At 45.0% G+C, this 27414-nt stretch overlaps 2 protein-coding genes across 7 annotated transcripts; one reads left to right on the forward strand and one right to left on the reverse strand.

The window, feature by feature from the left end:
* The first annotated feature begins 1744 nt into the window (after window positions 1-1744).
* On the forward strand, window positions 1745-13924 carry LOC110218358 (uncharacterized). 6 transcript variants are annotated; one of them, XM_078154971.1, is made up of 9 exons: window positions 1745-2056; window positions 3439-3639; window positions 4601-4746; window positions 6274-6378; window positions 9016-9247; window positions 9920-9986; window positions 12259-12355; window positions 12679-12886; window positions 13591-13666. In XM_078154971.1, exons 1-7 carry the CDS (start codon window positions 2034-2036, stop codon window positions 12298-12300), a joined length of 816 nt encoding a protein of 271 aa, XP_078011097.1. In that variant the 5' UTR covers window positions 1745-2033; the 3' UTR covers window positions 12301-12355; window positions 12679-12886; window positions 13591-13666. The 6 variants fall into 6 exon arrangements, with proteins under 6 accessions (XP_078011097.1, XP_078011098.1, XP_078011099.1 ...); XM_078154972.1 differs by lacking the exon at window positions 13591-13666 and adding an exon at window positions 13218-13439; XM_078154973.1 differs by lacking the exon at window positions 12679-12886.
* On the reverse strand, window positions 13908-27414 carry LOC110218419 (chymosin-like). Its single transcript, XM_078155508.1, has 9 exons — window positions 27359-27414; window positions 25665-25824; window positions 24102-24219; window positions 23539-23657; window positions 20500-20699; window positions 18605-18718; window positions 16421-16553; window positions 15425-15523; window positions 13908-14162 (listed from the first exon to the last, which is right to left on the reverse strand). Exons 1-9 carry the CDS (start codon window positions 27412-27414, stop codon window positions 14028-14030), a joined length of 1134 nt encoding a protein of 377 aa, XP_078011634.1. The 3' UTR covers window positions 13908-14027.

Consider the following 27414-nt stretch of genomic DNA (forward strand, 5'->3'; position numbering starts at 1 on the left):
CAACCAAGTGAATGAAATTGATTTCACTGATCTTCTTTTTCTTCTCTAAGGTTTTATTTGTTTTACTGACTTTTCACTCAGAATGTGGAATCTGCGTGTTGGGAAATGACCCGAGAACTTATTCCAGGGCCAGTATAAGCTGTTGTTGTTCAGTCGTATCTGACTCTTTGGGCACATTTGGGGTTTTCTTGGCAAAGATACTGGAGTAGTTTTCTATTTGCTTCTCCGGCTCATTTTTACAGAAGAGGAAATGAGGCAAACAGGATTAAGTGACTTGCCCAGGGTCACACAGCTAGAAAGTGTCTGAGTTCAAATTTGGACTCAGAAGATGAGTCTTCCTGGCTCCAGGCCCGGGGCTCTGTGCTCTATGGCACCACCTAGCTTCCCTTAAGACTAGTTGACGGCTTAAGACTAACATGGTAAACAGCTGAAGTTTGTTTTGGAGTCCTTCTGTTCACCTCTCCCCTTCTGTGCCTCCCTCTCCCCTCATCCAAAGTACCTACCCACCCACTGAGGCCCTTAACCTCCCCAGGTAGGCTGGTAAATATTTAACAATTAGCTCTCTGGGGGATAAAATACAATTTCAAGCTTAATGCGCATTGTTAAGATTTTCTCCATTACTTTTTGAAGTCAAGACCTAATTTGTAAGGTTTTCTGATTTCTGAGATGTGAATGCTCACACTGAACATTTAATAATCAGCTTTTATAAGGCTTTTCAAATTGGATCCAGTAGGTTCCTGAGTCACCCCCCCCCCATCCCAGTCCAATCCTCTTCTTCCACCTCCCCCACATTCAAACTTACCTCTTCTCTGACTCTTCCCTCCAGGGCCCTTTTAAAGGGTGGGGTGGCTAACAGAGTACACTAATTTATGCTAAATAGCCAATAATGGCAGGTTGTAACATCCTTCCCAGGTAAGGGAAGTATTTATTTGCCTTGTGAAGACAGTGTCTTGACCCAAAGGAGTAGGAATTTCAGGCACTGTCAGGCCAGAGAGAGATGTACAGGGGCACATGGATGTCTCAGTGCTCTGCCCTACACAGCACACTATTACAGTCAGGGAAAGGCAGAATTGGAAGGGAGCCTTAAAGATCTTCCAAAAACAAGGATTCTTAACCTTTGCTATGTCATGGCGCCCTTTGGAAATCTGGTGAAGAAGCCCGTAGACTCCTCAGAATAATACCTTTAAAAATCTGAAGAAAATTTCCAATAGAGGTTAATGAAAAGACAGCTTTTCCCCATCCGAGAAAGATCCTCTGAAATTTATGAACCATAGACTGAGAACCTCTGATCTAATCCAGTCTGACCATTTTACAGATGATAAAACTGAGGCCCAGAGAAGAAAAATAATTTTCCTACGGTCATTTATGTATTACGTTAGTAGCAAAGTTGGAACTAGCATCTAGGTCTCCTTAATGCCAATTGCGTGATCTTTCCACTAAATCTCTTATTAAATACCTCTCATTAAATGATTTGTTATTAGTTCATTTCCATTATAAGACTGTCTACCTTGGTGGGGGGAGGGGGCAATGAGAGGAAATCAAGAAAAGTCAATAAGAAGTGGAGAATGCAAGAGAAGGTTAGGGGAAGGGGCTGGGGTTGGAGGAGGTAAGGGCTTATCTAGCTAAGAAGAACCAATCCACAGGCATCTCAGGCAGTGGCTTGTGCTGATTGGCTAGCTTCCCTATGACTTCACAGTCGCCTAACAATGAAGAATTCCAAACAGACAGTAAAGAAATGGGTTTGGTAAGAATAGAGCCAGAAGAACATTCAAGGGGTAAGGGAGGAGGAGAGACAGTCAAGGGAAAGGGGTGCAGCCTTGGCAGGGGCCATGAAGACTCAGGAGGAGGAAGGGGGCCAAGGCAACATCTACCATAACCACTAGGCTCCGTGATTGGAGGAGGAGCTCATGTCTCACCAGTGAACTAAGGAGAGTAGGGTCTGGTACTGGGGACAAAGGAAGAATCAGAAAGAAGAGGAGCAAAAAATCTGAAAAATCCAAAGAAAGTCGAAAAGGAAGAGGAAAACCTAGACCATGCCCCTAGGTCATCCCAGCAGGTAGCGATGCCTTTAGCCATATGTCTATCTCATATATTCACTGCTCCTGGCCTGCCACCCAAGGGCATAGCATCTCATCACCCTAGACCAGGCTCTAGAGCTCCCTGCCATGTGTACTGATCCTGGAAAGGAATGGGTGACCCTCTCTCTGGTGTCTGGGATATCGAGTTAATTTCTTCTGGGGGAATGAGACGCTGAAATAGATTTCTAAGAGGTTTCCCTGAAAATCTTTTAGAGCAAGAAAGACACCACAACTCTCTCCCTGCAGCAACAACTCTCCCTAGGTCCTCTATCCATCTAAACTGATTTTGATATACCTCTTTCTAGAAACAGGAGAAATGGACCAATTGACCACTTAGATTCTTTCCACCCGTAGGAGCTCACCATGTTGGATGATCTATGATGTAAGCTTCCCTCTGTGGGCAGACATCATTGAGAACAGACTGTATGGACAGGCCATGGTGGCATAAATCCAATAAGAGAAGCCTTCCACAGTTCAAGTTATTTTGAATTGGGGAGGGGGGAGGGATAGCAGCAATCTTAAATTTCCATCCCCACTCCCTCCCACCAAAAGTCAATTATTTTTTTTATTTTCCATGACCTCAGAGGATAATTGGGCTGAGCACCAACTTCTTGGTGCTGCCTCTCCTGATCTGGAATAGTGAGCAATCACCCCACACATACCTCTCAGCACACCCCTGGCCCCAGCAGTGGGTGGGAGCAGCATTGTACAGTGAAAGAGCTTTGAGCTTGGAGGTTCAGGAGACCTGGGCTCCAGTACTGACTGTCTGAAACTCTCTGGGCCTCACTGGATGATTGCCAAGATTCCTTCCAGCTCTAACACTCAGCTATTCAATGACACATCAATATAAAAAAAGTGATAGAGACTGGGATTTCATTGGCACAGAGACCTCTGGAGTGAGGAAATTCCCTCTACCAGGGCAAGTTGGCATCTTCTATGCCACTTAGAGTCTTAGGACCCTGAGAGGTTACGTGATTTATCCAAGATTACTCAGTCATTACATGTCAGAGGTGGGACTTGAACCCAGGTTTTCCTGGTTTTGAGACTGGGGCTGTATCCACAAATACTCCACTGCCTCTCATCCATGTAACATTAAAAAAGAAACACTTCCTAGTAGTGGGGCTCTTCTCTCTTTACCTTCACAACCCCATGCCCTGCAACCTGCATATGCATGTGCGTGTACATGCATATATGCCTATATATGTACATATATATATATATATATATATATATATATATATATATATACATATATATATATAGTTTGTTTTTAATAGGACTAAATGCCATTTACATAGTGGTTTAATTGTTCTCTTTCTTCCTTCCAAGGCTAATCCTCATGACCCTTCCTCACCCACAGGTCCCGTCGCCATAGCCGTATCAATACCACGCATCCGCCCACTGTGCTCAGTGGCTGGGGTACCCCTCCAAGCAGAGACTGGAACCACAGGGCTGTGTGTGGCTGCCCATACCACTGTGAAACACCTGAAGAACGAATAGGCTCTCGCCCACTCCACAGCATTGTCAACAGGTGGTTGAGGGGAGCCCCAGTGACTAAATGGTAATGGGGGAGGCTTGGCAGAAATCATAAGTGTTGAGCCAGATATTCAGACTAGAGAAGTTCTTTTCAGAGCTTTCTTCTCCCCACCTTCCCATCCCCACACCCCCTACCCTACAGGGGAAGATGGGGAAAAAGCAGTGGGCAATGTGGGTGCTGAACAAAAAGCACTGTCTGGAGACCAAGGCCAAAACCTTTCAATGGCTGAAGGCCTGGGAAATCTGAGCAGTTGGTGGGTGGAGGGAGGCTGCGAGTCCCCATCAGTGGTTCTTTCTTTCTCTAAATTGTAAGCTCTTAGAGGGCAAGGACTATTTAAGTTTTTTTGGCCTTTTTACAATGTACTGGGCACTTAATAAAGCTTACTGATAAATTCCTTGATGGAATTAGGAACCTGCTAATCCAGCTCCCTTCTAGTCCTCGGCCCAAAACTCTGCCATGAAAGAACCAAAGGAGCATAGATTTAGAGTTGGAAGGGACCTTGAAGGTGAAGAAGTTCAACCCCCTCATTTCACAGATGAAGAAACTTCTTTAGGCCTATAGAGGTTAAGTGATTTTCCTATGGTCATACAGCTAGTAAGTATCTCAGGCAGGTCTTCATGACTACAAATCCAACTTTTTATGCACGACACCATGCTGACTCTCTGATGGAGGATGGAAGCTGGAGAGCATTTTTCCTAAGCTGCCTGGATACTTATATGAGCTCTTTCTATGAATCCTGAGACCCAAGATCCAAGAACTCTGGAGACTGAAAATCATAGCTTACCTGGGATTGAGGCCTGTTCAGCCACTGACTAGCTGTGTAACTTTGGACAAATCACTTCACCTCTGTGGGCCCTGGTTTCTTCATCTAAAAATAAAGGATTTGGACTCAATGAACTCAAAGGTCTCTTCCAACTCTAAATCTGTAAACAGATGCACTCTGACGTCCCACGTAGCTCTGATATCCTGTGCTTTTTGCACCCAGGCAGCCATCTCGGGAGTCATCTGGCCTACCCTGCCGGCTCCCCTGCAGGGGTTGGACTCCAGAGCTTCAGCCTTCATTACCAAACCGTCACCACTTTCATTTCCCCAGTGCGACTGGGAGATCTCATGGAGCCCACTCCAGAGCAGGTACCAGGCAGGGCTGGTCCTGGGAAGGTGGGATGGAGAGGATAGGAAGTACCCTCCCCTCCCTGGACACTTCTACTGCGCACAAAATCCTATGAGGATACAGGTCTCCCTCAGCTGAGGGTCACCCTCAGCAAAAGTGGGAAGTAGATAAAGCTTATCATTGATTCCCTTTCCCACTGGTGCTTTGGGCCCCCATGATGTCCCCTGACTACCCAGGAATTCCAAAGGTGACACCCCAGCTAGGCAAGGCCTTTCTCATAAGTCATATCTTTCTTTCTCTTTCCTGCCCACCCCTCAAATCAAAGCTTCTCTATTTTATCTAGGTTCCATCCCTCAGACTCTCCTCTAGGTGACTATGGAAAGTAATGGGGGCATTTGTGCAGACAGACCAATCCATGGTTACATAAAACTAAGCTTTTTTTGCCTTGTCCTATGATTATACGCATATAGAGAATTTCCCACGTGGAAACTTTTCCCATGATGTAGATAGGCAGCTCATTGGCCAATGCCAGTCTTAGAAAGTTGCCTAGGACACTGAAAAAAAAAAACATAGCGTCAAAAGCAGGACTAGAATTCAGTTCTTCTTGACTCCAAAGCTGGCTTTCTGGTCTGCCTGTTGCTGAAAGCTGAAGTCAGTTAAAATACACAGATCTCCAATATGGGTGGTAGTACTTTCACTAGTCAGTCCAGAGGATATTTGGGAGGGAAGGAAGCTTTTATTAAGCACTTACTCTATGCCAAGCACTGTGCTAAGTGCTTTAAAAATATATCACATGATCCTCACAACCCTGTGAGGTGGGTATTATGATCACTTTATAATTGAGGAAACTGAGGCAGGCAGAGGTTAAATGACTTACCCAGGGTCACACAACTAGTAAATATCTGAGATTGGATTTCAACTCAGTTTGGCCTGACTTCAAGTCTAGCACTTTATCTACTGTGCCAATTAGCTGACAAGCAGATCTTTCAGTGCACACCAGATTTTTTTTTTTTTTGCTTTTTGGCTAGGCAGTCAGGGTTAAGTGACTTGCCCAGGGTCACACAGCTAGGAAGAGTCAAGTGTCTAAGGCCAGATTTGAACTCAGGTCCTTCTGACTTCAGGGCTGGTGCTGTATCCACTGCACCACCTAGCTGCCCCGTGTGCACCAGATTATAGGCAGTTACACAGGGCTGCCCTCAATTCTGCCATCTGTCCACCCTCACTTCAGCAGTGTGGTAGACAGAATGCTAAAGTTGGAGTTAGGAAAGCCTGATTCAATCTCAGGCACTTACCAGTTGTGTCACCGTGGGCAAATCACTTAACCTCTCTGTTTCTCAGTTCCCTTATCTGTAAAATGGGTATGATAATAGTAACTACCTCCCAGGGTTGTTATCAGCATACTATTTGTAAAGCACTTTGCTAACCTTAAAGGGCTATATAAATCCTAGCTATTATTTATGTATGGCACAAACCCTAAAGCCTAGGGTAGTGTGGGGTGGGGGGAAGGAAGGAAGATGCCCCATGCACTTATCCTGTAACACATTTAGGAAGCCGTGGGGTCTACCGAGTGCAAAGCCCAGGGCCCGAGTGCCCCCCACTCCCATCCAGACTGGGAGCATATCAGACATCTTGCCAGACTCCACAAGCAGATGGTGAGAACCCTGTGGGGGGGGGGGTTGGAGGGGTGAGGGAGGCAGTTGGATATCTGCCTTGTGAACTCAGAGGGAAGCTGCAATCTTTATACTTGGCCTAATGAGTAAGGATTCGTAGTGGCCTTTGCATCCAGAGGCTCTGTCCTATGTGTGGCCTGGCAGCCTGGGGCAGGGTCAGTTCTCTGAGGAGGTGTTGTTCAGCTCTGCCCAAACCAAGCCACCGAATTTCAGAGTTGAAAGAGGCCTTGCAGGCCAGCCTGCCACTCCATAGCTGAACAAGGATCCCTTATATCATGTTCCAGGTGGCCTATACCCTCCACTTTATCAGCAGCCTGCATCTTCTCGTCTCTTCCGTATTCCTCCTCGCTATACCCACTATCGGGTACCTCAAAACTATCCAGAGCATCAATACTTTTATCCATCTTCATCTGAACTTCTGCCTTTTTCTCTCCCGTCTTCTCTTCCTCGCAGAAGGGCACTGGACTCTCAGTGAGGTAGGTGCCCTACTCCTCTCACCCCATCTCCCTGCCCTTCCCTATGGCCTCTGATGGTTTTTTCATCTCTGCCCTTCCAAATGATGAATCTGACTAGGTTTTTATTCAAGACAACTCTTCCCAAATGCCTAAAGCCCAAATTAAGCCAATTTTTCCTGTACTCAAAACTCAGATTACCTTAACTCTTAGAATACCAAGGTTTAGTTGCTGGGCATAGTTGTGCATTCCTATCATATCTGCTAACAATGAGGCTAAGGTTGGTGGATTGTTCAGAGCTGCAATGGACTAAAGCCAACTGGGCATTTGTATGGGTTCCAATATGAAGAGCCTCTGGAAATGGGAAGCCACCAGACTGCACTAGCCTAGGTCAGAAAATGGGGCGTGGGATCAAGCTGGTGAGAGGCTGCTGTGCTTCCAGTCTTGGGGGAGGGTGAGAGAGAAAAGGAAGGAAGGAAGGAAGGAAGGAAGGAAGGAAGGAAGGAAGGAAGGAAGGAAGGAAGGAAGGAAGGAAGGAAGGAAGGAAGGAAGGAAGGAAGGAAAGGAGAGAGAGGGAAGGAAGGAAGGAAGGAAGGAAGGAAGGAAGGAAGGAAGGAAGGAAGGAAGGAAGGAAGGAAGGAAGGAAGAGAGGGAGGGAAGGAAGGAAGAAAGGAAGAAGGGAAGGATGGAAGGAAGGAGGGAAGAAAAGAAGGGAGGAAGGAAGGAAGGAATACTCAGACCCAGCATATTGTTGTCTCTGCCTAAGCCCACCTTCCTGGGGCTTACCTCTCCTTGGAATCTTAGGATATTCCCCTGTTTCTCTTTACACCTAATCATGTTTTTCCAACCTGTCTCCACACTCAATCCACATTTCCTCAATCTCCACAGGATTTATGACTTCCCAGGTACCATAATTGAGGATGGATAACTGAGAAGGCTGACACCTTGTACCTGAGCAGATTTTTTAAGAGTACCCTATTCCCACTGCTGAATTTCCTAGTGCCGCCTTCCCCTAGGCAAGCTCCAAGGGGACAAAGGAAAAACAAATCACAGTGACTGCTCATGGAGAAGCTTCTGCTTTAAAAATGTACAGAAAGTCCCTTTCCCTGGAGAATTCCATTGCATTTTCTTACCTGGTAGAAAAGACGCTATATCAATGTAGGGTTTAGAGGGATTGATATTTGTTCTTGGTCTAGAGAAGTTACAAAGAGGAGTGTGGTACGTGAGATAGGAAGATAAAAAGAAAGCCTGAAGGAGAACTTTGATCCAAGAGTAGAATAATGTGATACCCCCTGAGAACTGCAGAGATAGTCATGAGTACATTAAATGACCAAGTGGGAATCAGCTAGAAAAGGCTTCAGAGCGAAAAAGAAAAACCTCCAACGAGAATGTCAAGAGACATAAATGGAAAGGGTCTGGGAAAGATGCTAGAGAGGATTCATCTAGGACAGAAGATCTAACCTGGGGTCTGCAATTTTTTTTTTCCAATTAGATAGCTATTTCAACATAATTGATTTCCTTTATAATTCCTTTGTGAAAACATTCCTCTGAGAAGGGGCCCGTAGGCTTTACCAGACTGCCAAAGGGGTCTGAGTCACAACAAAGATGAAAGGTCCCAAAGCTAAGAGCAGAAGCGTTTACAGTAACATGGGGTTAGGGTGGCTCCAGAAGAGCACTACCTATCCAAAATTACAGGATGCATCTAGGCCAGAACCATGAAGGGATTAGCTACCCTAAGGCCCCAGACTAAGGAGGTTGAGTAGGGATCCAGGTTGGAACTGTTAGGTACCAGTTGACTGTGTCCAGCTGGTTTCAATAATAAGCTAACATATCTAATTTGCATATCATTTGCCCCTTCCTGCTAACCCCCCTCCCCCCAAAAAAACCACTTGAAGTAAAATAGTCCTGGTATTCTAAATCACTGTCCCAGCATTCTAAATTTGTGCTCTTCTGGAGACCGGACAGAGAAGAGGTACAGTGGGAGAGTAAGGGGAAAAGACAGAGCACCAAGGGCAGTATCTGGAGCAGAAGTTCCTGGTCCCCTTGAGTGGTGGCAGCAGTGGCAGAGGACCACCCCTACCCCTTTTGCCTATGGTAGGGGTAGGGAAAGTAGGTCTGTCTCAACCTCATAGAAGGGTGCCTAACTCCTCTATCATCTCCTCACCAGGCCATGTGCATCATGATCTCCTGCATCCTTTGCAACTTGGCCCTGGCTACCTCTGCATATTCCTGGGTAGGCTCTGTTTCTACCTGGCCTCCTGGAGCGTCAAGGTGATCAACTGTCTCAACACCATCCAGCTTTTCAAGAAAGTGCTGAATTTCTTTGGTCATGGGACGCCTGCTCTGTACATAGGTTTATTTATTGTCATCCAGGCCCATGACATCAAGAATTATAACAAGTAAGCGTTGGGGAGAGGAAGGATTGATTGGATCTGTGCTCTGGAATTTCAGAGCAAACCCTGAGCTGGCATTGACCAAGACCCTATAATCTGTGATAACTGGTAGACCATAAAACTAAATACGACTCATCCCATAAAACTAACCATAAAACTAGTCAGTAAGTAAAGTAAATAAAGCTAGTAAAGCAAGCCAAACCCATCTGACTGGGAAGTGGGATAGTTAGTTCATGACTAGACAGATTAAGCTAGCCAGAAAATGGCTAGAAAGGCACGCTTTCCCACCCAGAGAGAGGAAAATTGAAAACTGACATTCTATTCCTTCTCCTAACTATCCCTCCCCACCCAAGACCGATCAGTGTTTCCGTGTCTAGCCAAGACCTTTCCTTTCCCAAACCTTCCCTTTCCAGATTCCAAAATGCCCAAGGCTCTCAGGCTGCCATTTTCAAACCATCATTGTCCTTGCGAGCTTTGGCATCATGTTTCTTTTTTCCCTCAAGTGGTCCCTAGGCACCATTTTTCTTCTTCTTCCCTTTTCTATTGCTATGCTGAGGCTCTTGACCTCTGGTGTTCAAATGTTAAAAATGGGTTCACTCAGCCTGGAGGCTTAGAGGTCTAAGAAATAGGTGGTCTGCCCAAGACTCCCAGGGATAGCTGTCCTTTGCTTCTCTCTAGCTGTTGGATCAACCCCATCAAGGACTCAGAATGGATCTTTGTGAGTCCCATCTGTGTTTTAATAATGGTGAGTGACACCCCTTTGACCTGGCCATCTCCTCCATCTCGAAAACCACAGTGAATCATCTCCCAAGCCCTTGGCTTATTCTATAGTCAGAGGGCTTGAGTCCAAATCTTGCCTCTAATGCTTACTAGTTGGGCAACCTTAACCTCATTTTTCATGGCCTCAGTTCCCCATCTGTAAAGTGAGGGGTTAGACTAATTAGCTGCCAGGTACCTTCCAGCTCTAAGATCTATGATCCTAAGTGGGGAGATATAGTCTCTGGGCTCTTCTCTGAAAGGGGGAGTATATGACATCTTATGCCAAGTTTAAAGGGGGAAGACATAATGCCCAGGCTTGGGGAGAGGTTGACAGTGTGGAGGATTCTTAGGGAGGCAGGTGCAGCACATACTCTGCTAAAGACACAGACTTCTTTCTATTTAAGGATACCACTGTCCTTCTGGTCTCTTAGATTCAAGACCTCAGTGTCATTATTATTGACTTCTCATGCTTGCTCATTCCACATGTCCAAAAAATTGCTGTATCTTAATCCTACCTCCATAATATCTCTCTCGTCTGTCTCCTCCTCTCTTCCCACACACCTACCACCCTAGTTCAGGCCCTGATCACCCCCTAGGACCACCACAATAATAACCTAATTAGTCTCCCTGCCTCAGGTCTTGTCCTACTTCCATCCATCCCCCATACAGCTGCCAGAGTGGTTTTCCTAAAGCACAGATAGGGCTAGGTAACAACTATTTACCTCTAGGATCTTATATAAACTAATCTTTTTGACATTTAAAGCTCTTCACAAACTAGCCCCAAGCATCCTCACTGCCCTTATTTCATGTTACTCCCCTTCATTCACACTCTGCTCCAACCAAGTTGGCCACCTTACTTTTTCTCATATGTGACACTAATTCCTGTTTCTCTGCCTTTTCATAGGTAGCCCACATTCCTGGAATGTTCTTCCTTCTCTACTTCCATTTCTTGGAATACTAAATTTTCTTCAAGGCTAAGTTCAAATGCCACACCTTCCACAAGAAACTCTTCCCAATTCCTCTAATTTCGAGTGCCCCCCAAATTACCTTGTATCTATTTTGTATATGTACATGTGTACATATCTTTTACCTGTAAGCTTCTTGAGAGCAAAGACCATTTTACCTTTTGTCATTGTACAGTGCCTGGCAAAGAGTAGGTGTTTATGTGGCCAGACCTGTAATTCCAAAGGTCCAGTGAGGAAACCCCCTTCACCAATGTAGATCTACACTGTTCAACAATTTCTAGTCTGAAACTGGGTAGCATAAATTTTTAACTGGACACTAATAAAATTTAGAGCAGCAATGGTCCAACTGACACCAAAACAAAAACAAAAGTAACCTACAAACTTCTGGCTGCCCAGCAGGACATTGAAAGTTGAAATGATTTACCTAGGGTCACACAGCCTCTGTGTGTCAGAAATGAGACATGAACCCATATTTCTACCACATTCCACCTATCTAAGAAATTTCACAAAACTTAAAGCTCTATATAAATGTTAGCTACCTTATCTATTCCTTCATTTATGAGAGAAAGTAGGCCACAATGAAAAAATCACTGGACTTAGAATCAGTGCTGTATTCAAGATGTTACCCCAGCACTAGTTATGGGACCTTGGACAGGTCACCTAATCTCAAATGAAGAGGGTGGGGCAGGATCCCGAGGTTCTTTACCCTCTCCATATCCATGACTCTTTATGAAATGCCATCTTAGAATGGGTGTTATTTTACAGTGACAACAGTAAAAGAAACACTCATTGCAGAAGCCAAGCCTATCATGCAATAGACAATAGAAGCAAAGAAAAGGAAACTATTGCTCCCAAATATATGGGGAGGTCCAGGCCCTTTGCCCCAGCCCATGCCAGAAGAATTCTAATCCTTGGTAGGTCTTCAATGGTATTGAAAACAGTGTGACCTAGATCATAGAGCTAGAAATGGAAGGATCCTTAACAGTCTTCTAGTCCAACTTTCTGATTTTACAGTTGAAGAAACTGAGGCCTAGAGAAATAAAGTGACTGGCCCCATGTAGGTAATAAGCCTCACAGCTCGGCTATAAACCCAGGTCTTCTGACTTCAGGATCAGTACTCTTTTCATGTTCTCTTCAGCCTCAATGCCTGATTTCCTTTTGAACCTATGGATTTCAGCTCATTTTGTACTAGACCCTCGTGAGTTCTTATCCTGACAACTCCAAGGGTAATCTGGGACAGATATGAAGCCAGGTTTCACTGGATAACTGGCAGGGGTCTTCCCTCTTCCCCAGACACAGAGAGGTCAACACCATTTTCAAGGATCTGGAGTTTAGATGCCCAAACACTCCCTTCTATGGAGCATCCTGCAGAATCAGCAACTTCTGAAGGGTGAGAGGGGCTATGACTGGGCAGGCTTAGAGGGTCTGAGGTCTAGGGGTGGAACCCACTTGAGTCAACCACTCTACATACCCCTGTGGCCCCTATACTCTTGAAATACTCAGTAGGTATTGTCTAGCCAATGAGGTGGGGTGTAGCTACATCACGATTTGGAGCCAGAGGAAACAGTGGGACAGAGGGACTTGGCGTAGGGCGGAGGTTCCAGTAAGAACCAATCAGAGCCCAAGGAGGCTCAGGCAAGGCAAAGACGCCCAGGAGGGTAAAGAAGACAATCACGAGCATGAATTCATGGCCCAAGATTCTTCTCCTCTTAGGTTTAGTTGGAACCCTGGCCTCGTCGTATCAACAAAAACATCAGCAACCTCTCCTCCCGTGTCGTTCTCCACTGAGGGCACCCTGGGCAAAAAAGGAGACTGGCCATTTCTAAATGGGGGAGAGGAACAGATAGGCCCAAGTCATGACCATAGGAAGTGGGTGTACGAGGTCAGGAGCAGCACCCACTTTTTACCGTCACTGAGACAGGTAAGTCGACAGTAAGGGTGGCATAAGCTGGACCGAGAGAAGAAGACACATCTGTTGCCCCATCTCTCTCCCCTTCTGAAAAGAGAAAAAGCTCTGGGGGCCTGGCTTGAAGATAGTACCGTAGCTCTAGGTCCCTTTCCTGGTTCTCTGCCCCCTGAGAATGTCAGGGTAGGGAGTTACCTGTATCCCTAGGAGATCCAGGAGAGAGGGGTGGCAGTCCCATGGCATACACAACCTCAAACGAGGCTGTGAGATGATCTCTAAACTGGTTTCACTTCACCACTTTCCCCCTCCACCCTCCTGATGCCGTCTGTTGCCTCTGCCATTTTAGTTAAAGGCCAAGATCTGTTACCTACTCCTGTGGAATAGAGACTTAGATGTATTTTCATTTGCCCCGGGCCTGGTATCCTGCTCAAAAGTTCCTCCAAAGACAGCTGAGTAAGACCCAGAAGTCTTCTTGCCAGGCCAAGGGAGGCTCCCAGCTGCCCCTCAATGGTTCCATCCCATCAAGATCTCACCCCCACTACCAGCAACAGGTCTTCTCTCATTAAATTCCTCTTGACTCATGATGCAGGGCTGTGCTCTTCATAAAGTTTCTCCTCCAGGTCTGAACCTTGGAGGTACATGCTTATTTTAAGTAATCTCACTGAAAATGTCCCATCTTTCTGGCCCTTTTCTTAATCATCTAATTTCATTTTCCCTAGTTCTATTCCTCTGACCCCATGACACTTCCAGGCTCAACTGGGGCCACAAACTCCATGGCACATCTCTGGCAACAGGAAAATCTGAGGATGAGAAGTTGTACTGAAGTAACAATGAGCCAAAGGAATCTGGCTTTGACGCTGATCCTTTTCTAAATGAAGATCGTCACCCACCAATTAGGCCCCTCAGTCTTCTTTTGCCCCCTTGCAAAGGACCAAGGCAGCCCAGCTGCTGAGTTAGACACACCCATGATCTTCCACTGCCCACCCTTGAAAATGTGCAGGTTATAGAGGCCACAGAAAAGGTCAGAAGGCAAGGCTCTGTTGCATAAGGGATACTTTATTAAGGACTTTATTCGGAGGCACCAAGTTTTCTCTCTGAGACATGGTCTAATCAGTGGGGTAAAGTGGGGTGAGGCTGGCTGAATTCAATGTCTTTGTTAGATCGCTGTGGCCAACCCCACACGGTTGTTGGCCCTGTCAAAGACGCTGTAGTATTGTCGGATGAAGACATCTCCCAGGATCCACAGCGAGGAATAACTATCCTCAAAGCCACTGGTACACTCTCCATCGTCCTAGGGAAGACCAAAATAGCACTCAGTGGAGGTGGTCTCTGCCTCATTCCAACAATAAGTAAGGCCTTGCACAGTCACAAGGGATTCTTCCCCCACCACCCTAATCCTTCATAGCTATCACCATAGTGATAACTCTGAGCCAAATAGGGCATTACCCTCCTCTAATTTAAGATGAAACCCAGAAACAGTAAAATTCATGAAAGCAGAGGTTGGACTACCCAATTAACTGATTCATTAAATAATTGAATATCATTAGTGACAGTATGGCATAAAAATGGAAGGCCTTATCCTTAGGGTTGTTGTAAGGCCTGGATTTGCCACTGACTACATGTGTGACTTTGTGTAAGTCACTTCCTCTGATTCTCCATTTCCTTGTCTTTAAAATGGGAATACTAACAGCTACCTTACAGAATTTTTATAAAGATAAAATGACATACTCTAGGTGAAAGCTGGTTCTAAACTCTGGAGGGCTATCCAAATAAAGGGTCATAAGAATTGTCTGTCTGGTCCTATTCAATCCTCTCCTCTAGCCTGCTCATTCTTAGCTCTGATCAGACTAGCTTGACCAGCTGACCAGTGGAGGAGAGCCTGGTAGGCCCAAGACTGGGCTCTCCTGCTAGTATGTCGGCTACTGGGTCATGCCAATGTTAAATATAACATTTTACCTCGAGTCTGATGGCACAATGAGGGAGTAGGATCAGAGCCTACCACACACTTTCAAAGGGAAATCTAGGCAAAGGTGGAAGGGGCCAGAGGGGGAGGCTAAACAATGGGCAGAAGTTTAGATTTAGAGTTCAAATCCTGCCTCTCCTAGTGGCCTCCTCAAGAACAAGACCTAACACTTCCTAAATCCTTTCCCATGGTTCCCAAGCCCGGGCTGCTTTTAGAGTAGAGATGTAACAACTCACATTTCTACAGTGCTCTAAGGTTTACAAAGCACTTTCCCCACAACAAAACCATCAAATAGAAGTGTCACTATCATCCTATTTTACAGATGAGGCAACTAAAGCTCAGGGGGCACAAATGACTCGCCCAAACCACAGAGCTAGGAAGTAGCAGAGTCAGGACTAGACTCCAGACTTCAGATTTCCAAATCCAGTACAGGTTCTACTATTCCATACCACAAAGGCAAGAAACATCGTGTCCGTTCAGGTGGCTCAACGAATCCCACTTGACCAGTGCATGTCCAAGCCACCTCCTTGTGACCGATCTCCCAGAGTTCCAACCCTTCCCCAAGAAGTTTCTCCCTACAAGGTTCCTACCTGAATGGTGTAGGCTGAGGGAGGGAGAGGGAACTTCTTGCCGCGGATATGAATATCAACTGAAGGCATGGAGCTCAGTTTGTTGCAATTGATGTAATACTGAAAAAAAAGCCCAAGTGGATTTTCAGAGAGAGAGGTAAGAGCCCTCCCACCAGAGAGTAAGAAAAGGGGAGCCTGGGGTGGGAAGGAAAGCCTGGAAAAACATCTGGGGCCAAGAAAGCCTGTGAAGGGTTTGGTCTGGAGGTGAGACTGTGACCTATTAGAATCATAAAGATCCTTCTGCCACTCCCAGGAAATGGCCCGACTTCTAGACAAGAGCCTCAATGAAAGGGGCAAACCCAGCTAGAAATTCTAGCTCAGGACAAAGGCTTTACTTTGGCCTTTGGAAGCAGACCGTGACAGCAGGTAGGGCCGGCGGTGGACTTGTGGGAGGGATCCTGGACGTGCTTTCCAGATAGGGGGACACAGAATCTTGGGTATTTTTAATGCCGACAAACTCCCCATAATGCTTGAGGGCTGGGGGAGGGGGGTGGTACTTAAGAAAGTGTGGCACAGTGGGATGGGAGGAAGGTGGGGTCTTGGCACAAGTGCTTGGGGTCTAAGCATTTAAATTTCTATTACAGAACAGAGGATAATGCTGAGATAATTTCCACTTAGCCTGTATATATCTTGCATGTACACAGTTTTAGCGTGTTGTCTCCGCCATCAGGCAGTGAGCTAATGAGGGGAGGGATATTTTTGCCTTTCTTTGTATCCCTAGTGCTTAGCACAGATAGTGCTTAATAAATGCTCGTTGACTGACTGACTGACTGACTTCAGAGCTCAGGAGATAGATACCAATACTTCCAATAAATCCCCTTTTCCAGTCTTCCTGGTTTTTATACTGACTAAATTTCTTTGGTGAGTGTAGATAACTGAGAACTGATTCTTCTCCAGTTAGTAAGGAGCTAATGGAGATATCAGAAGAATCTCAGAAGGCTGAGCTGGGAGACTCACCCCGTCAGTAACTCCAATGGCTTTCTGGATGTTGACAACGCCATGATTTGAACCGACCAACAGAGAGGTGCCAGTATCCAAGATGGCCTGGCAACCACCATCACAAGCCACCACCTTGTTGTTGACAGTGATTCTAGGAGAAGTCAGACAAGCTGCTTAGCTCAACTTTAATCTTATCTGCTTCTCCTATGAAGATCAAAGAGTATTTGTTGGTTTTTGAAACAGTGCCCACACCTAGAGCTGAGACCCAGAGAAGAAACCAAGGAAAGAAAGCCAGCTTCCTCTACAGACTTTCTTTCCTTTGGATAGCAACGCATTTCAAGTTGGGGCTGGCCTCCAGCAGGTTGATTATGGTCTATGGGCCAGTCTCAAAGCTGAACCACCAGTCACTGCCACACCTTTGGAAGCAGGAGGCATACATACTCTTAACACTAGATTATGTATTATCCTATACTAGCCTTTACAGCTGCAGCTAGGTGGTACAGTGGATAGAACACAAGACTCAGAAGACCTCAGTTCAAATCCTACCTCACATATTTACCATCTATGAGACCCTGGGCAACTCACTTAACCTCTGTCTGACTCAGTTTTCCCATCTATAAAGTGGAAATAATAATAGCACCTCCTAGTGTGGTTGTGAGGGTAAAATGAAATAATGTTGGTAAAGTGCCTTGCAAACTTTAAAGTGCTGTAAAGTTGTTAGCTCTTATTATTAGGTTTTTTTAGCTTTAGGTTTTGTCTGACCTGTGGATCTTGTTTCTTATTAACTCCTTAAAGGCAAAGATCACATCTAACAACTTTTTTTTGTATTTTCTGTCGTAGCTTGTACAGTGTTGAGCATGTCACAGGCACTCATAAATATTTATCAAAAGATAAAAAAAACTACCAAGCTCTTAAATGCAGTCATGTAGTCATGATGCAGATGTGAAGGTGAGAAAGGTGTAAAATACAGATGGAAGCAAAGCATATGTTACTCTGGACCAGAAATTATCAAATTCTAATTTGGTGATATCTTGAAGTATTTGAAAAACTCTCAAATTACTTTTAATTTACTGCGGATGAGCCATAAAGACTGTACTTTGAGTCAGAAGAGTTCTATGGGATCAAAGAGTACCAGATTGGACAAGTCCCTTCACCTCTGCAAGCCTCAGTTTCTTCATCTGTAAAATGGGAATGACAATTCTTGTCCTATCTGTTTCACAGGATTGATGGGAGGATCACTTTCCATAATGTATGGTAATGTAAGGAGTTATAGTTACAAAGAATAACATAGAGAAAAGTCACTGCTCTGGGCCAAGTTATGAAATAAATGAATAAAGAAAGTGGGGGGAGAAGGAAAATTTTATGTAACTAGTGATGTCTTATAATTGCAACCAAACTTAAAAATTGGGGAAAGGGGTTCTTTTTTTGCTGCTGGCAATGAATAATAAGTAAAATCACAATAAAAATAAAAATATCTTATTCAAACATAATGTTGCCTTGAAGAGTCTAATTTAATGCTAATAGGAAAGGCCTATAATAATGGCTCTCTTTTTGTATGATACACAATATAGGTGTGTAATTATTGTATAGTAATTATACAATATACAACATTTGTATGGGACTTTGCCATGTAAAGGATTTTCACATGTATGATTTCACGTGAATGTCACAACCCTCTAAGGCAAGCTATCAGTCCCATTTTACAGATGAGGGATCTGAGCTCACACAACTGGTTAGTGCAGGGCTGGGAGTCAGATCTCCTGGCTTCCTATCCTGTACATGTTCCTCTAAAGTACAATGTCCTAGGACTTTGAGTTTCCTTCTACACTCTACAGTCCAGCTTTCTTGCTTCTCCTCACATACGACCCTCTGCTTTTGAGCTGCCTGGTCCCCATGTACTCCTTTCTCACCTTTACCTTAGAACCCTCACTTCTTTCAAGACTCAGCTTGAGCATCACCACTTTTACAAAGCTTCTCTGCTAGTGTCCTCCCTGCCTAGCCTACCTTGTAATAATGTTCTATCTATTCTGTATATCCTTATGTACATTTCTTCTGATAGAAAGTGAAGCCCTTGAGGGCAGGAAGTCTTTGTTTCCTTAGCACACAATATTTGTTGATTAATTCGATGGGGCCTTGCATCAGAAGATGCTGGTTTTATTCTGAGCCTAGTCTCTGACGGGGAGCCTCGGACCACTTACTTACTTGTCCACATAGAACTGCCAATAGCCCCGCTCAGTGACAGGGATCCAGTGAATGGAGCCAGTGTAGTAGGATGGGTCGATGGCCCCAAGGATGAGCATGCTCTTCCGATTATCCCTGAAATGAGAGAAGATCGCACTGATCTGAGCAACTCCTTAGCTCAAAGTAAAAGATATCTGTAGGACCCCAGCTTCTGGTGGTCTATGATCAGGCTATGCCAGCTCTCCAGCCTCCCATTTACCGGTATCCATTCTGCTGCCATCACTCAAGGAAATGGGGTTTCTGTTCCTCTGAGACGCCATGTAATGCAATGCAGAGAGCACTTGAAGTCAGGAAGGTGTGTTTTCAAATCCTGCTTCAGTCACTAACTGTGGAATCCCGGGCAAGTCACTACAGTTCTAGCCTCAGTGTCCTCATCAGTGAAATGAGGTGACTGGATCTGATGGTCTCTAAGGTTCCCGTGCAGCTCTAAATCTATGATGCTATGACTGTGGAGACTCTCAGCCATTAATACTCCTAGTACCCTTCCTAAGTGGTTGACCTTCGTCTTTGTCATGCAAAGCTGTTTTACAAGAGTGTAAGGGCATAGAAGAGTAAAAGTACGTATGTGTGGGTAGTTTGTTGGCACACACGTCCTCCTGACCTACACAGAGAGATTCAGTTGGACAGAACATTCAAGATGTCAAGTTGCTTCCCTCAGGCTTCATCCCCATCCCTTGGGGACACCCAGTTCTATTTGCCGGGCTCCAGGCATGATCTCTCGGTTTCAGATTAAAGCTATATCTTCCAATATGCCCTTGAATCCCAATATGGGAGCTCTAAATTCTCCTGGAATCTATCTCACACCCAGGAATGTGCTCATAAATATCTAAAAACTGAGTCTCCAAAAGGAAAAATAAGGCACACACTTGTAAATTTTATCTGCAATTTTTACATTTTCCCAACACATTCTTAAGTCTAAACAATCAACAAAACAATTAGCCCAGCTCTGATTTGTAGCATTTGCTGATTTCTGAAGTATAAATGCCCACACTGAACATTTTACAATCAACTCTCTTAAGTTAATCAGAGCTGATTCCAGCACACCCCTACAGTCAATCACACCTCTCCAGCAAGGCTCTCTTCCCTACGCCCTTTTCCAGGAAAAAGTCCCCCCAGTGGGGAGGCTTATTCCCTTATCTTGGGTCTTTTTGGCCCAGAAAGTACTTCTTTTTGGCTGCCCACTGTGATGTAGGCCTGCAACCTACATCAAATCATCTCTGCTTCTGCTTTTCTTTTTCTGTACCCTGGCTACCATGAATTCCAATTATTCTATTGCATATTGTACATTCCTGAAGTTTAATTTTGTGTGTAGGAAAGACTTTCCTGTATATAGGGAAGAAGGGAATCTAACTTTAACTGCTGCATTTTTTTAGGGAATGCTCAAAAATCCCCAAGTTCCTTTGATGTTGTATTCTTCTAGTTCCTCCCACTACTCTCTTTTATCTGTAGCCTTGTTCCTGCCATTCTTGGAATAGTGGGTCCTAGTCTATCCCTATTTCCTGTTAATTTTCTTCATCATGACCAGAATTTTCATCGCCAACAACAAATGTTTAATGAATACCTTTAAGTATGGCACAGTGTTAAAGACACTGGGGTGAGGGTGGTGGAAACTTTTTTGACTTCTAGAAATGGAAATTAATCTCTGAATATCAGAAGTCATATATTTCTTCCACAATGGTTTGTACTTTCCACGTATGGTCTTATAACTAACTGCATGGCAACTGTTCCCAAAGGTGTTCTCAAAGGGAATGGAAGAAGGGGATCAAAAATGACAATGAAGAGGGAGCCCCTAAAATCCTGGTTAAGGATTCACAGCAAATCAATTACATCTAACCCCATCTGAAAGTGTCACTTACCCACTTAGATAAACAGAGAAGAGGTCGTGGGCGACCAAGTGCTTTTTCATCATGTGGTCAAACACAGGGGTGGCATCATCCGCAGATATGGAGGGGTAGCCCAGTCCTAGGATCCCATCAAATTCAGCATAGATAAAGAACTCACCAGGCTCCTGGGTGCTCAAGCCAAAGATCTGTTCAGGGTCTACGATATCGGAGACCTAGATGGGGACAGAAGGCAATCAATCTGTGTCTGCCCACATCCAGGAGAGGTCCCTGGCCTGAGTTAGCCCCAGTGAGGGCAGAAGGAGCAGCACTTGTGTCAAAATTTCTAACTCTGCTGGGACCACTATGGAGGTCAATAGAACACGCGAGCACTTTGACAGCAGTGAAGAGAGTGGAACAGCGGCCTGATGTCCCTGAAAGTCTATCTAATTACCTAGCATCCTGGAAACTGCCCTGATGGGAGCCAAATAGACTCATGAGCCAGCAGTGGGTCCGCATAAGGGAAATTCTCCTTACTAATGCCTTCTGTGTTGACTTGTTGAATTTGATAGACTTGGAGAACAGGAAAGGGGTAAAATGAGAGTGGAGGAGGAGGAGAAGGAGAAGGAGGACAACAAGTGTGTTTGCTGAAGGCAAGTCCTGGTGTTCTCAGGGGAGAGAGAGAGAGAGAGGGAGAGAGAGAGAGAGAAAGAAGCGCCTAGCCAGAGGAAGGGATGAGGGAGGCAGGGAAGGGCCGTGTTGTCCCAGAATTGGTACCACCTAACAGGGCCAGATCACTTTTCTAACCCAAACTGGTGTTCCCCCTCCCCCTCCTCCTTCCTCCATCCTCTACTCTCCTTCATCCCTGCCAGTCTCAGCTTCCTCTGGCCAAATGAGACTTTCGAGGAGGAGACACAACACCTAGGGTGTCTCTCCCCAGCCTTCCCAGGTGGGTGGATGTGTGGTAAAGGAGGAGCTGCAGCTGCTGTAATTGAATATGACAACAGGCACAGGGTTGGTTTTTTTTATACTGCACCTAAAATAGCAAAGAAAAAAGGCAAATTGCTCCAGACTGCAAAGGAAGTAGAACACTCAGAAAGAGGAAATTAGCATTTCAAAGCCATTTAGGAGCGTATGCTATGCAGACCAGCACGGCCCTGGTGCTTCAGAAACCAGCTCTAGGTCTCAACTTCTGATAACTCACACTGGGACTCTCTTTGCTTATGCTCTGCCTACAGGGGATTCTCATGAGGTCAGGTGTATGAATATCTCCACCCAGTCAAAGCCAAAAGATCAGGCTAATAATGTCAGAAAATGAGGAGCTTTTGTGGGGTGCAAACTAAACTGGGCGTGGGCAGATAGCCATTCTTGGACACAAGAAGGAACTCTTTGAGTTCAAGGCGACATATTAGATTGGATGTCTGAAGAAGGGCTGCTACACCAGATAGAACCCAAAGGCTTTTTAGTCCAACCCATACTTGGTCCAAATGCCGTCACCAGGAGCAGCTAGGTGGTGCAGTGGATAGAGAGCTCTGGCCTTGGAGTCAGGAGGACCTGAGTTCAAATCCGGTCTCAGACACATAACACTCACTAGCTGTGTGACTCTGGGCAAGTCACCTAACCCCAATTGCCTTACAAAAAAAAAAAAAGACATGTTTGCCTTCATTGAGGTAAAATCTGCTTCTCTGAGACTTCTAGCCATGCTCCTAGTTCTGCTCTTGGATAACCCATTCCAGAAGGGCCAAAAGAAAAGGACTGCTGTCTCTCCTGGAAGGCATGAGACATTTATCTGCCTGAAAAACAGTTTTCCCATCTTTCTCTTTGATTCTAAAAGACTGTCTGCTCTCAACTCTATTTGCTTGCACTCATAGAATTATAAGGGACTTGCGAAGACTGAAAATGCATAAACCAGACTGGAGACGGGAAAGGAACAGCCAAGGAAGGGTGAAAGTGGAACTCTCCTATTATATCCCCATTTGACTGGTGAAAACCCAAACTCCCTGAAAGCCAAGGTATTGGATTATAGTGACAGTAGATCTGCCCTGCAGGTGACATAACTAGAAACAATCCCAATGGGAGGCCTAGTAACAGAAGAGTCTGGAAGGACTTTTGGCACAAGTAAGAAATCCTGGAACTGCATTTATGAGAGAATGTTTTGCTTCCCAGAAAAGATGGGAAATTGAAATAGAAAAGGCTGTAGGCAAAAAGGGAACTATATACAGAAGAGAACCACCAAGATGGTGAAGGGCCTCCAGTCCATGACGTAGGAGGATTGGTGGAAGAAACTGGAGATGTTTAGTGTGAAGAAGAAAAGGCTTAAGGGGCACATGAAAGCAGTCCTCAAGCATTTGAAAGGCTAGCAAGTGGAAACAGGGACTAGAGAAGGCCATACGAGGCCTCCAGGCCACAGGTTCCCCACCCATGTTCTTCCGTTTCCCTTAGGGAAGCTTCAAAGAAGCAAATTTAGGTTCAAGCTAAGCAAAATTTACCATTAATCAGAACTGGCCCAAGGTGGCCTGTGGCGCTTCTCACCCTCTCCCACCTCCCTAGAGGTATTTAGGCAAAGGCTGAGGGGGGCCTGTCAGATAGCTATAGAAAAAGATTTCTTTTGGGGCAGGACTTAGAACAGATGGTTGTGGAGGTCTATTCCAAATATGAAGTTCTGTGATTTTGATTCAGTGAAATAGAAACAGTAGGTGGGAAAACCATAACAAGGAAGGACGAGATGAAAGGATTTAGGGCAGATGGATATGGTGCCCCAGAGAAATCCCTGGTAGTGATGCTGAGCGGCTCTAAATGCTGTGCAGCTCAGTGGGAATGGTAGTTTTATTAGGAAAGGAACACCCCACAGAGCTCTGTGTGAGTTACAGTTCTGCAGGGGGACTTGGAGAATCAGTCAAGGAAACCTCACTCTGAATCCAACTCCCCCTTCCACCAGCCTTCTGGGTAGGCAGGACCAGACACCAAACAAAAGTGCTCCATGATTCCTGGAAGAATGGTGCTTGGCTCAGAAAGTACCCAATGGTCAGACCTGTCAGAAAGGGGTGGGAAATCCTCTGTTCAGGCCATACTCACAATGACAGTGTCATAGCCCAGGACTCCTTCCATGCTGCCAGTACCATACTCAATGGACAGAGGTTTGTCGGTGCTCCGGAAGGTGGAGGACTTAGAGGGAAAGAATCTGTGGTGGTTTCCTGAAACAATGCAACCTCGAGCTCAGGGGGCAGGCTGTGCAAAACTTTTCTACTTCCTATTACTGGATCAGTCAGTTAGTCCATTTGTTAAGTACCTGCTAAATGCCAGGCACTGTGTTAATCTCACCGACCCTTGAAAATAAGAACTAAAAACGTATTGGCTACTACAAATTAGTTCTTTCTTCCTCCCCTCTACTAGGTCCACAGAGAATCAAGTAAAGGGAATGATTCTTTCCTACTCCATTCAATATTCAGTTCCCCATCCCAGCCACACCCCTGCTCCCCATAACATAGTCAAGTAGCTTAGATAAGCTAGACTGGAGATTCTAAAGAAGACAAAATTCATCTACATCTGTCTTGCCTAGGGATAGTCCCAGTCTCCTGGGACTCTAGACCCCTGGACCATATAGGCAGCCTCAGCCCTAGGTGAATTGAGTTACTTACGGCAGGCGGCGCTCTTGCAGTAGACTGAGGGGACCCAAAGATTAGAGGAGCCAGTATCAAACACCACAGTGAACTCCTGGGGTGGGGTCCCAATGTGAATCTTTCCAAAGTACTCAGCCTGCAGACACAAGAATGTCACAAGTTGGGATGGTGACGCTAGGGTGGTGTATAGTCAGAGAAAGGGATAGAAGGAGAGGTTAGCTTGGATTTTCTGCCTGTACCTGAGAAGAATTAGAGATGAAGAGAAGAGAGAATGGCATCGTGAGCATCTCAGGGTCCTGCCTCTCCTAGGTGGCCTGGCGATGCTCTAGGGTCCAAGCACAGAAGGTTTCAGACAACTCATGTTGTCTGCGCCTAAGCCTACCTGCTGGCGAGCTCTCTCTGTGCCAAAGTTATAGGTTGGAAGGGGCTGACCTAGATACAGAAGTGGAAGAACGGACGCTGGAAAGCAAAAAGATTAGGGAAACCAGCTGAGGATAGGGACAGAAGCCCTGAGGAAGTTTCCACAACGGTGAGTGAAATAGGGGGAAGATGAGGGCCACGTTCCGGATAGATGGGGGGAGGAGGATCAAAGGTTCTCTACCTCCGCTACGAGCAGAACAGGAAAAATGGGTCTTTGCTACAACATGAAGGAGTGAGGTTAAGAATCAGGGGAAAAAATGCCAGTTTATGTCTGCCAAAAGCGTCCCTTCCTAGAAAGTGTTTCCAAGGAATTTTTGGACAGTTCCTTTTCTTGGAAGCATCAAGAGAGGCCTCAAGGAGGAATCAGTACCTGAAGTGAGCCTAGAAGGAAAACAGGGAGTCTGAGATGTGGAGATGAGAAGGGAATGAATGGATTCCAGGTAAGAATAGCTTATACATGGAAACAGAGGCAGAAAATAGAATATTAAATTCACAGAATGGCTAGTTTGTCTAGTATGGCTGGAATATAATGTTTGTGAGGGGGTATAGTAAGAAAAAAATCTGAAAAAAATAGTTGAGTGAGATTTTGGAGGGCCTTCAATGCCAGGCTAAGTTGCTTAGAGAAGTTTGGAGGAGGACATATGATAGTGAGCTCTGTTCGGGGCATGTTGAGTTTGAGATGCCTATGATGCCTCCAACAGGCAAGTAATAATGAGTGACTGGCAATCAGAAGAGATACTTTGCTGGATATGCAGATTTGGGAATCCTTCCCAGACTATGCCATGACCCAAAGGGATTCTCTGATTTCATGAGATGTAGAGAAAAGTAGAATGAGAGGGTACCAGGAGAAGCAGCCAAGAAAACTCAAGGGTAAGGTTCAAGAGCACTTAGCTACTGAGCAAAAAGATCCAGAAAACCAAAAGAAATAATGTATGTGAAGCACTTTGTAAACCTTAAAGTGTTATATAAATGGCTGCTATTATTATCATCGTCACCTCAATCATCTCATTATTTTTGATGAAGTTCAAATGAAAACAGATCTGAGCAAGTACCAACCTTGCTATTCTTGTTTATTCAATGTAGGTTCACTAAAAGCATCTTTGATAGAACTCCAGGAGCAGACAGAATGAGAGTATTATTATTATTAGCAAAGCAACTCACATCCAGGTAATTTGTCAAGCGCTCATCTGCAACCTTGGCAGTATTACCACAGCGCCCGTACTTGGATCTGGGGGAATGGTGGTAGTTCTTCAGAAAGTCTTCCAGCAAGCCATGCTCCTTCAACAGAGTTCTCAGCTTCTTCCCTTTGAACAGCGGCACCCTTTTGCAGTTGAAGAAGAGTTAGCTAAGTCTCTCTACTAGAATTGCTCAACCTTCCCCAAGAGGGTCAGCCAAACCCAAATTCTGAAGCTTCCAGGCCCTGGGGCAGTATATAGTTGTATAATGGGAAAAGCACTGGACAGAGAATCAGAAGACCTAGGTTCTAGTCCCAACTGGGCTATTCTAGCTACATGACCTTGGACAAGTTGTTTAAACCTCCCTGTTTAAACCTACCTCACAGGTAAAATGGGACAGTTGAACTATATTCTAGGTTATGTTATCTATATTATCTAAAGATATGTTTTTACCTACCATTTTGGCCATTGTGAGAATAAAATGAGGTACTAGGCGTAAAAGTCCTTTGTAAAGGTTAAAACTATTACTGATCAATAGCAATTTTAAAGAAAAAAATAAAATGTTGGTTACTTCTCTTTGTTCTTTCTCTTTGATTTATGTTTCAAAAGGAACTCATGTAGAACCGTCATCTCTGTTCTCTTCTCTGGCCCTTCACATGATTTCATAGATGAAAGGCCAGGGAATTGTTTCCAAATCCCTTTCTCTCAAACATAGCTGAAGCTAAAAGAGCCAAAAAAAAAAAAAAAGCAAGATGGTGGGAGATGCAGCCCAATTAGAAATTGGCAATTGTCCATGAACATGTTGGTGCTTTCTCCTGCAAAGCTGTCTCCTGACACATGGCATGGCAAAGGCTTTTTCCTGGATTTGGTCACTTTTCCGACCCTCTGGTTGTTTTCACTTTAGCCTCAGCTTTTTCATTCCCTAGTTCTTTTACTACTGGTCTCCATTTGACTCAGGAACTAATCTGGAATTGGGATGGCAGCTCCATTAGTTGACCCAGGCTCTGCTAAGAGCCTTCTGGGAAATGGAATGACAAACATGAACACCAACTCACACCAGAAGGAAAGCAGCATCTGGAAGACACTCTATAAACCACCCCAGAATGTTATTGCCTCAGCCTTTTATCTGACTTGGGTGATTTGATTAAAACATCTGTGGAGCTACCTCTGATGAAAGCCATTGCTTCAAAGCCCTGCCTGCAGCCCAATAGTTCTAGAGCCGCTGGATTCAATGTAAAGGAGATGCAGCATCAAGAATGTTAAAAAATGAAAGAACTATGGATTGTCTAAGACCTTCTGATCTTTCTCAGAGATCCTGCTTCCCCCTCACCCAAAGGAAGACCAGGCTTTTTCAAGTACTTGGTATCCAGCTGTGCTTCAGATCTGGTACCTGGGCATGCAGATAAGGATATTGGATATTTAGTCACAAAAAGGCATGTGAGAAAGAGAATTCATTCTTTTTTGTGTCTTGCCAGTCCACTGAAAGTTACATTTTAAGGAAGACTATAGCAAGATTTAAGGTGTTGAGACTAAAAGAGAAAACTGCAGAATTTCCTATCATAGACTTCTCATCTGTTAATGAGAGGCATCAGGCAAGCCCCCATCTCTGAGCTGCTCCTTCCCTTCTACCTGAAGTTTCTCTCCAGGGGATCCATTACACTGTGAGGCATCAAGACTTACTTGGTCACGCATTCAGAGAAGGTGATGATGGCAAGGAGGACCAGAAGGCACTTCAT

This window comes from Phascolarctos cinereus, unplaced genomic scaffold, assembly GCF_003287225.1.
Source record: "Phascolarctos cinereus isolate Bilbo 61053 unplaced genomic scaffold, phaCin_HiC Scaffold_5;HRSCAF=322, whole genome shotgun sequence".
In the NCBI taxonomy this organism is placed as follows: domain Eukaryota; kingdom Metazoa; phylum Chordata; class Mammalia; order Diprotodontia; family Phascolarctidae; genus Phascolarctos; species Phascolarctos cinereus.

What these genes read in the sequence shown, in the direction of transcription:
- LOC110218358 (XM_021001041.2), top strand. Translation starts at nt 2,034, where the DNA reads ATGCCCCTAGGTCATCCCAGCAG. An exon ending in CCCCTAGGTCATCCCAGCAG is followed by an intron (nt 2,057 to 3,438) that starts GTAGCGATGCCT and finishes CCTCACCCACAG; the next exon opens with GTCCCGTCGCCATAGCCGTA. An exon ending in GGAGCCCCAGTGACTAAATG is followed by an intron (nt 3,640 to 4,600) that starts GTAATGGGGGAG and finishes TTTTGCACCCAG; the next exon opens with GCAGCCATCTCGGGAGTCAT.
- LOC110218419 (XM_078155508.1), bottom strand. Translation starts at nt 27,414, where the DNA reads ATGAAGTGCCTTCTGGTCCTCCTTGCCATCATCACCTTCTCTGAATGC. An exon ending in TTCTCTGTTTATCTAAGTGG is followed by an intron (nt 18,719 to 20,499) that starts GTAAGTGACACT and finishes CTCTCATTTCAG; the next exon opens with GGATAATCGGAAGAGCATGC. An exon ending in CCATTGGAGTTACTGACGGG is followed by an intron (nt 15,524 to 16,420) that starts GTGAGTCTCCCA and finishes CTTTTTTTTCAG; the next exon opens with TATTACATCAATTGCAACAA.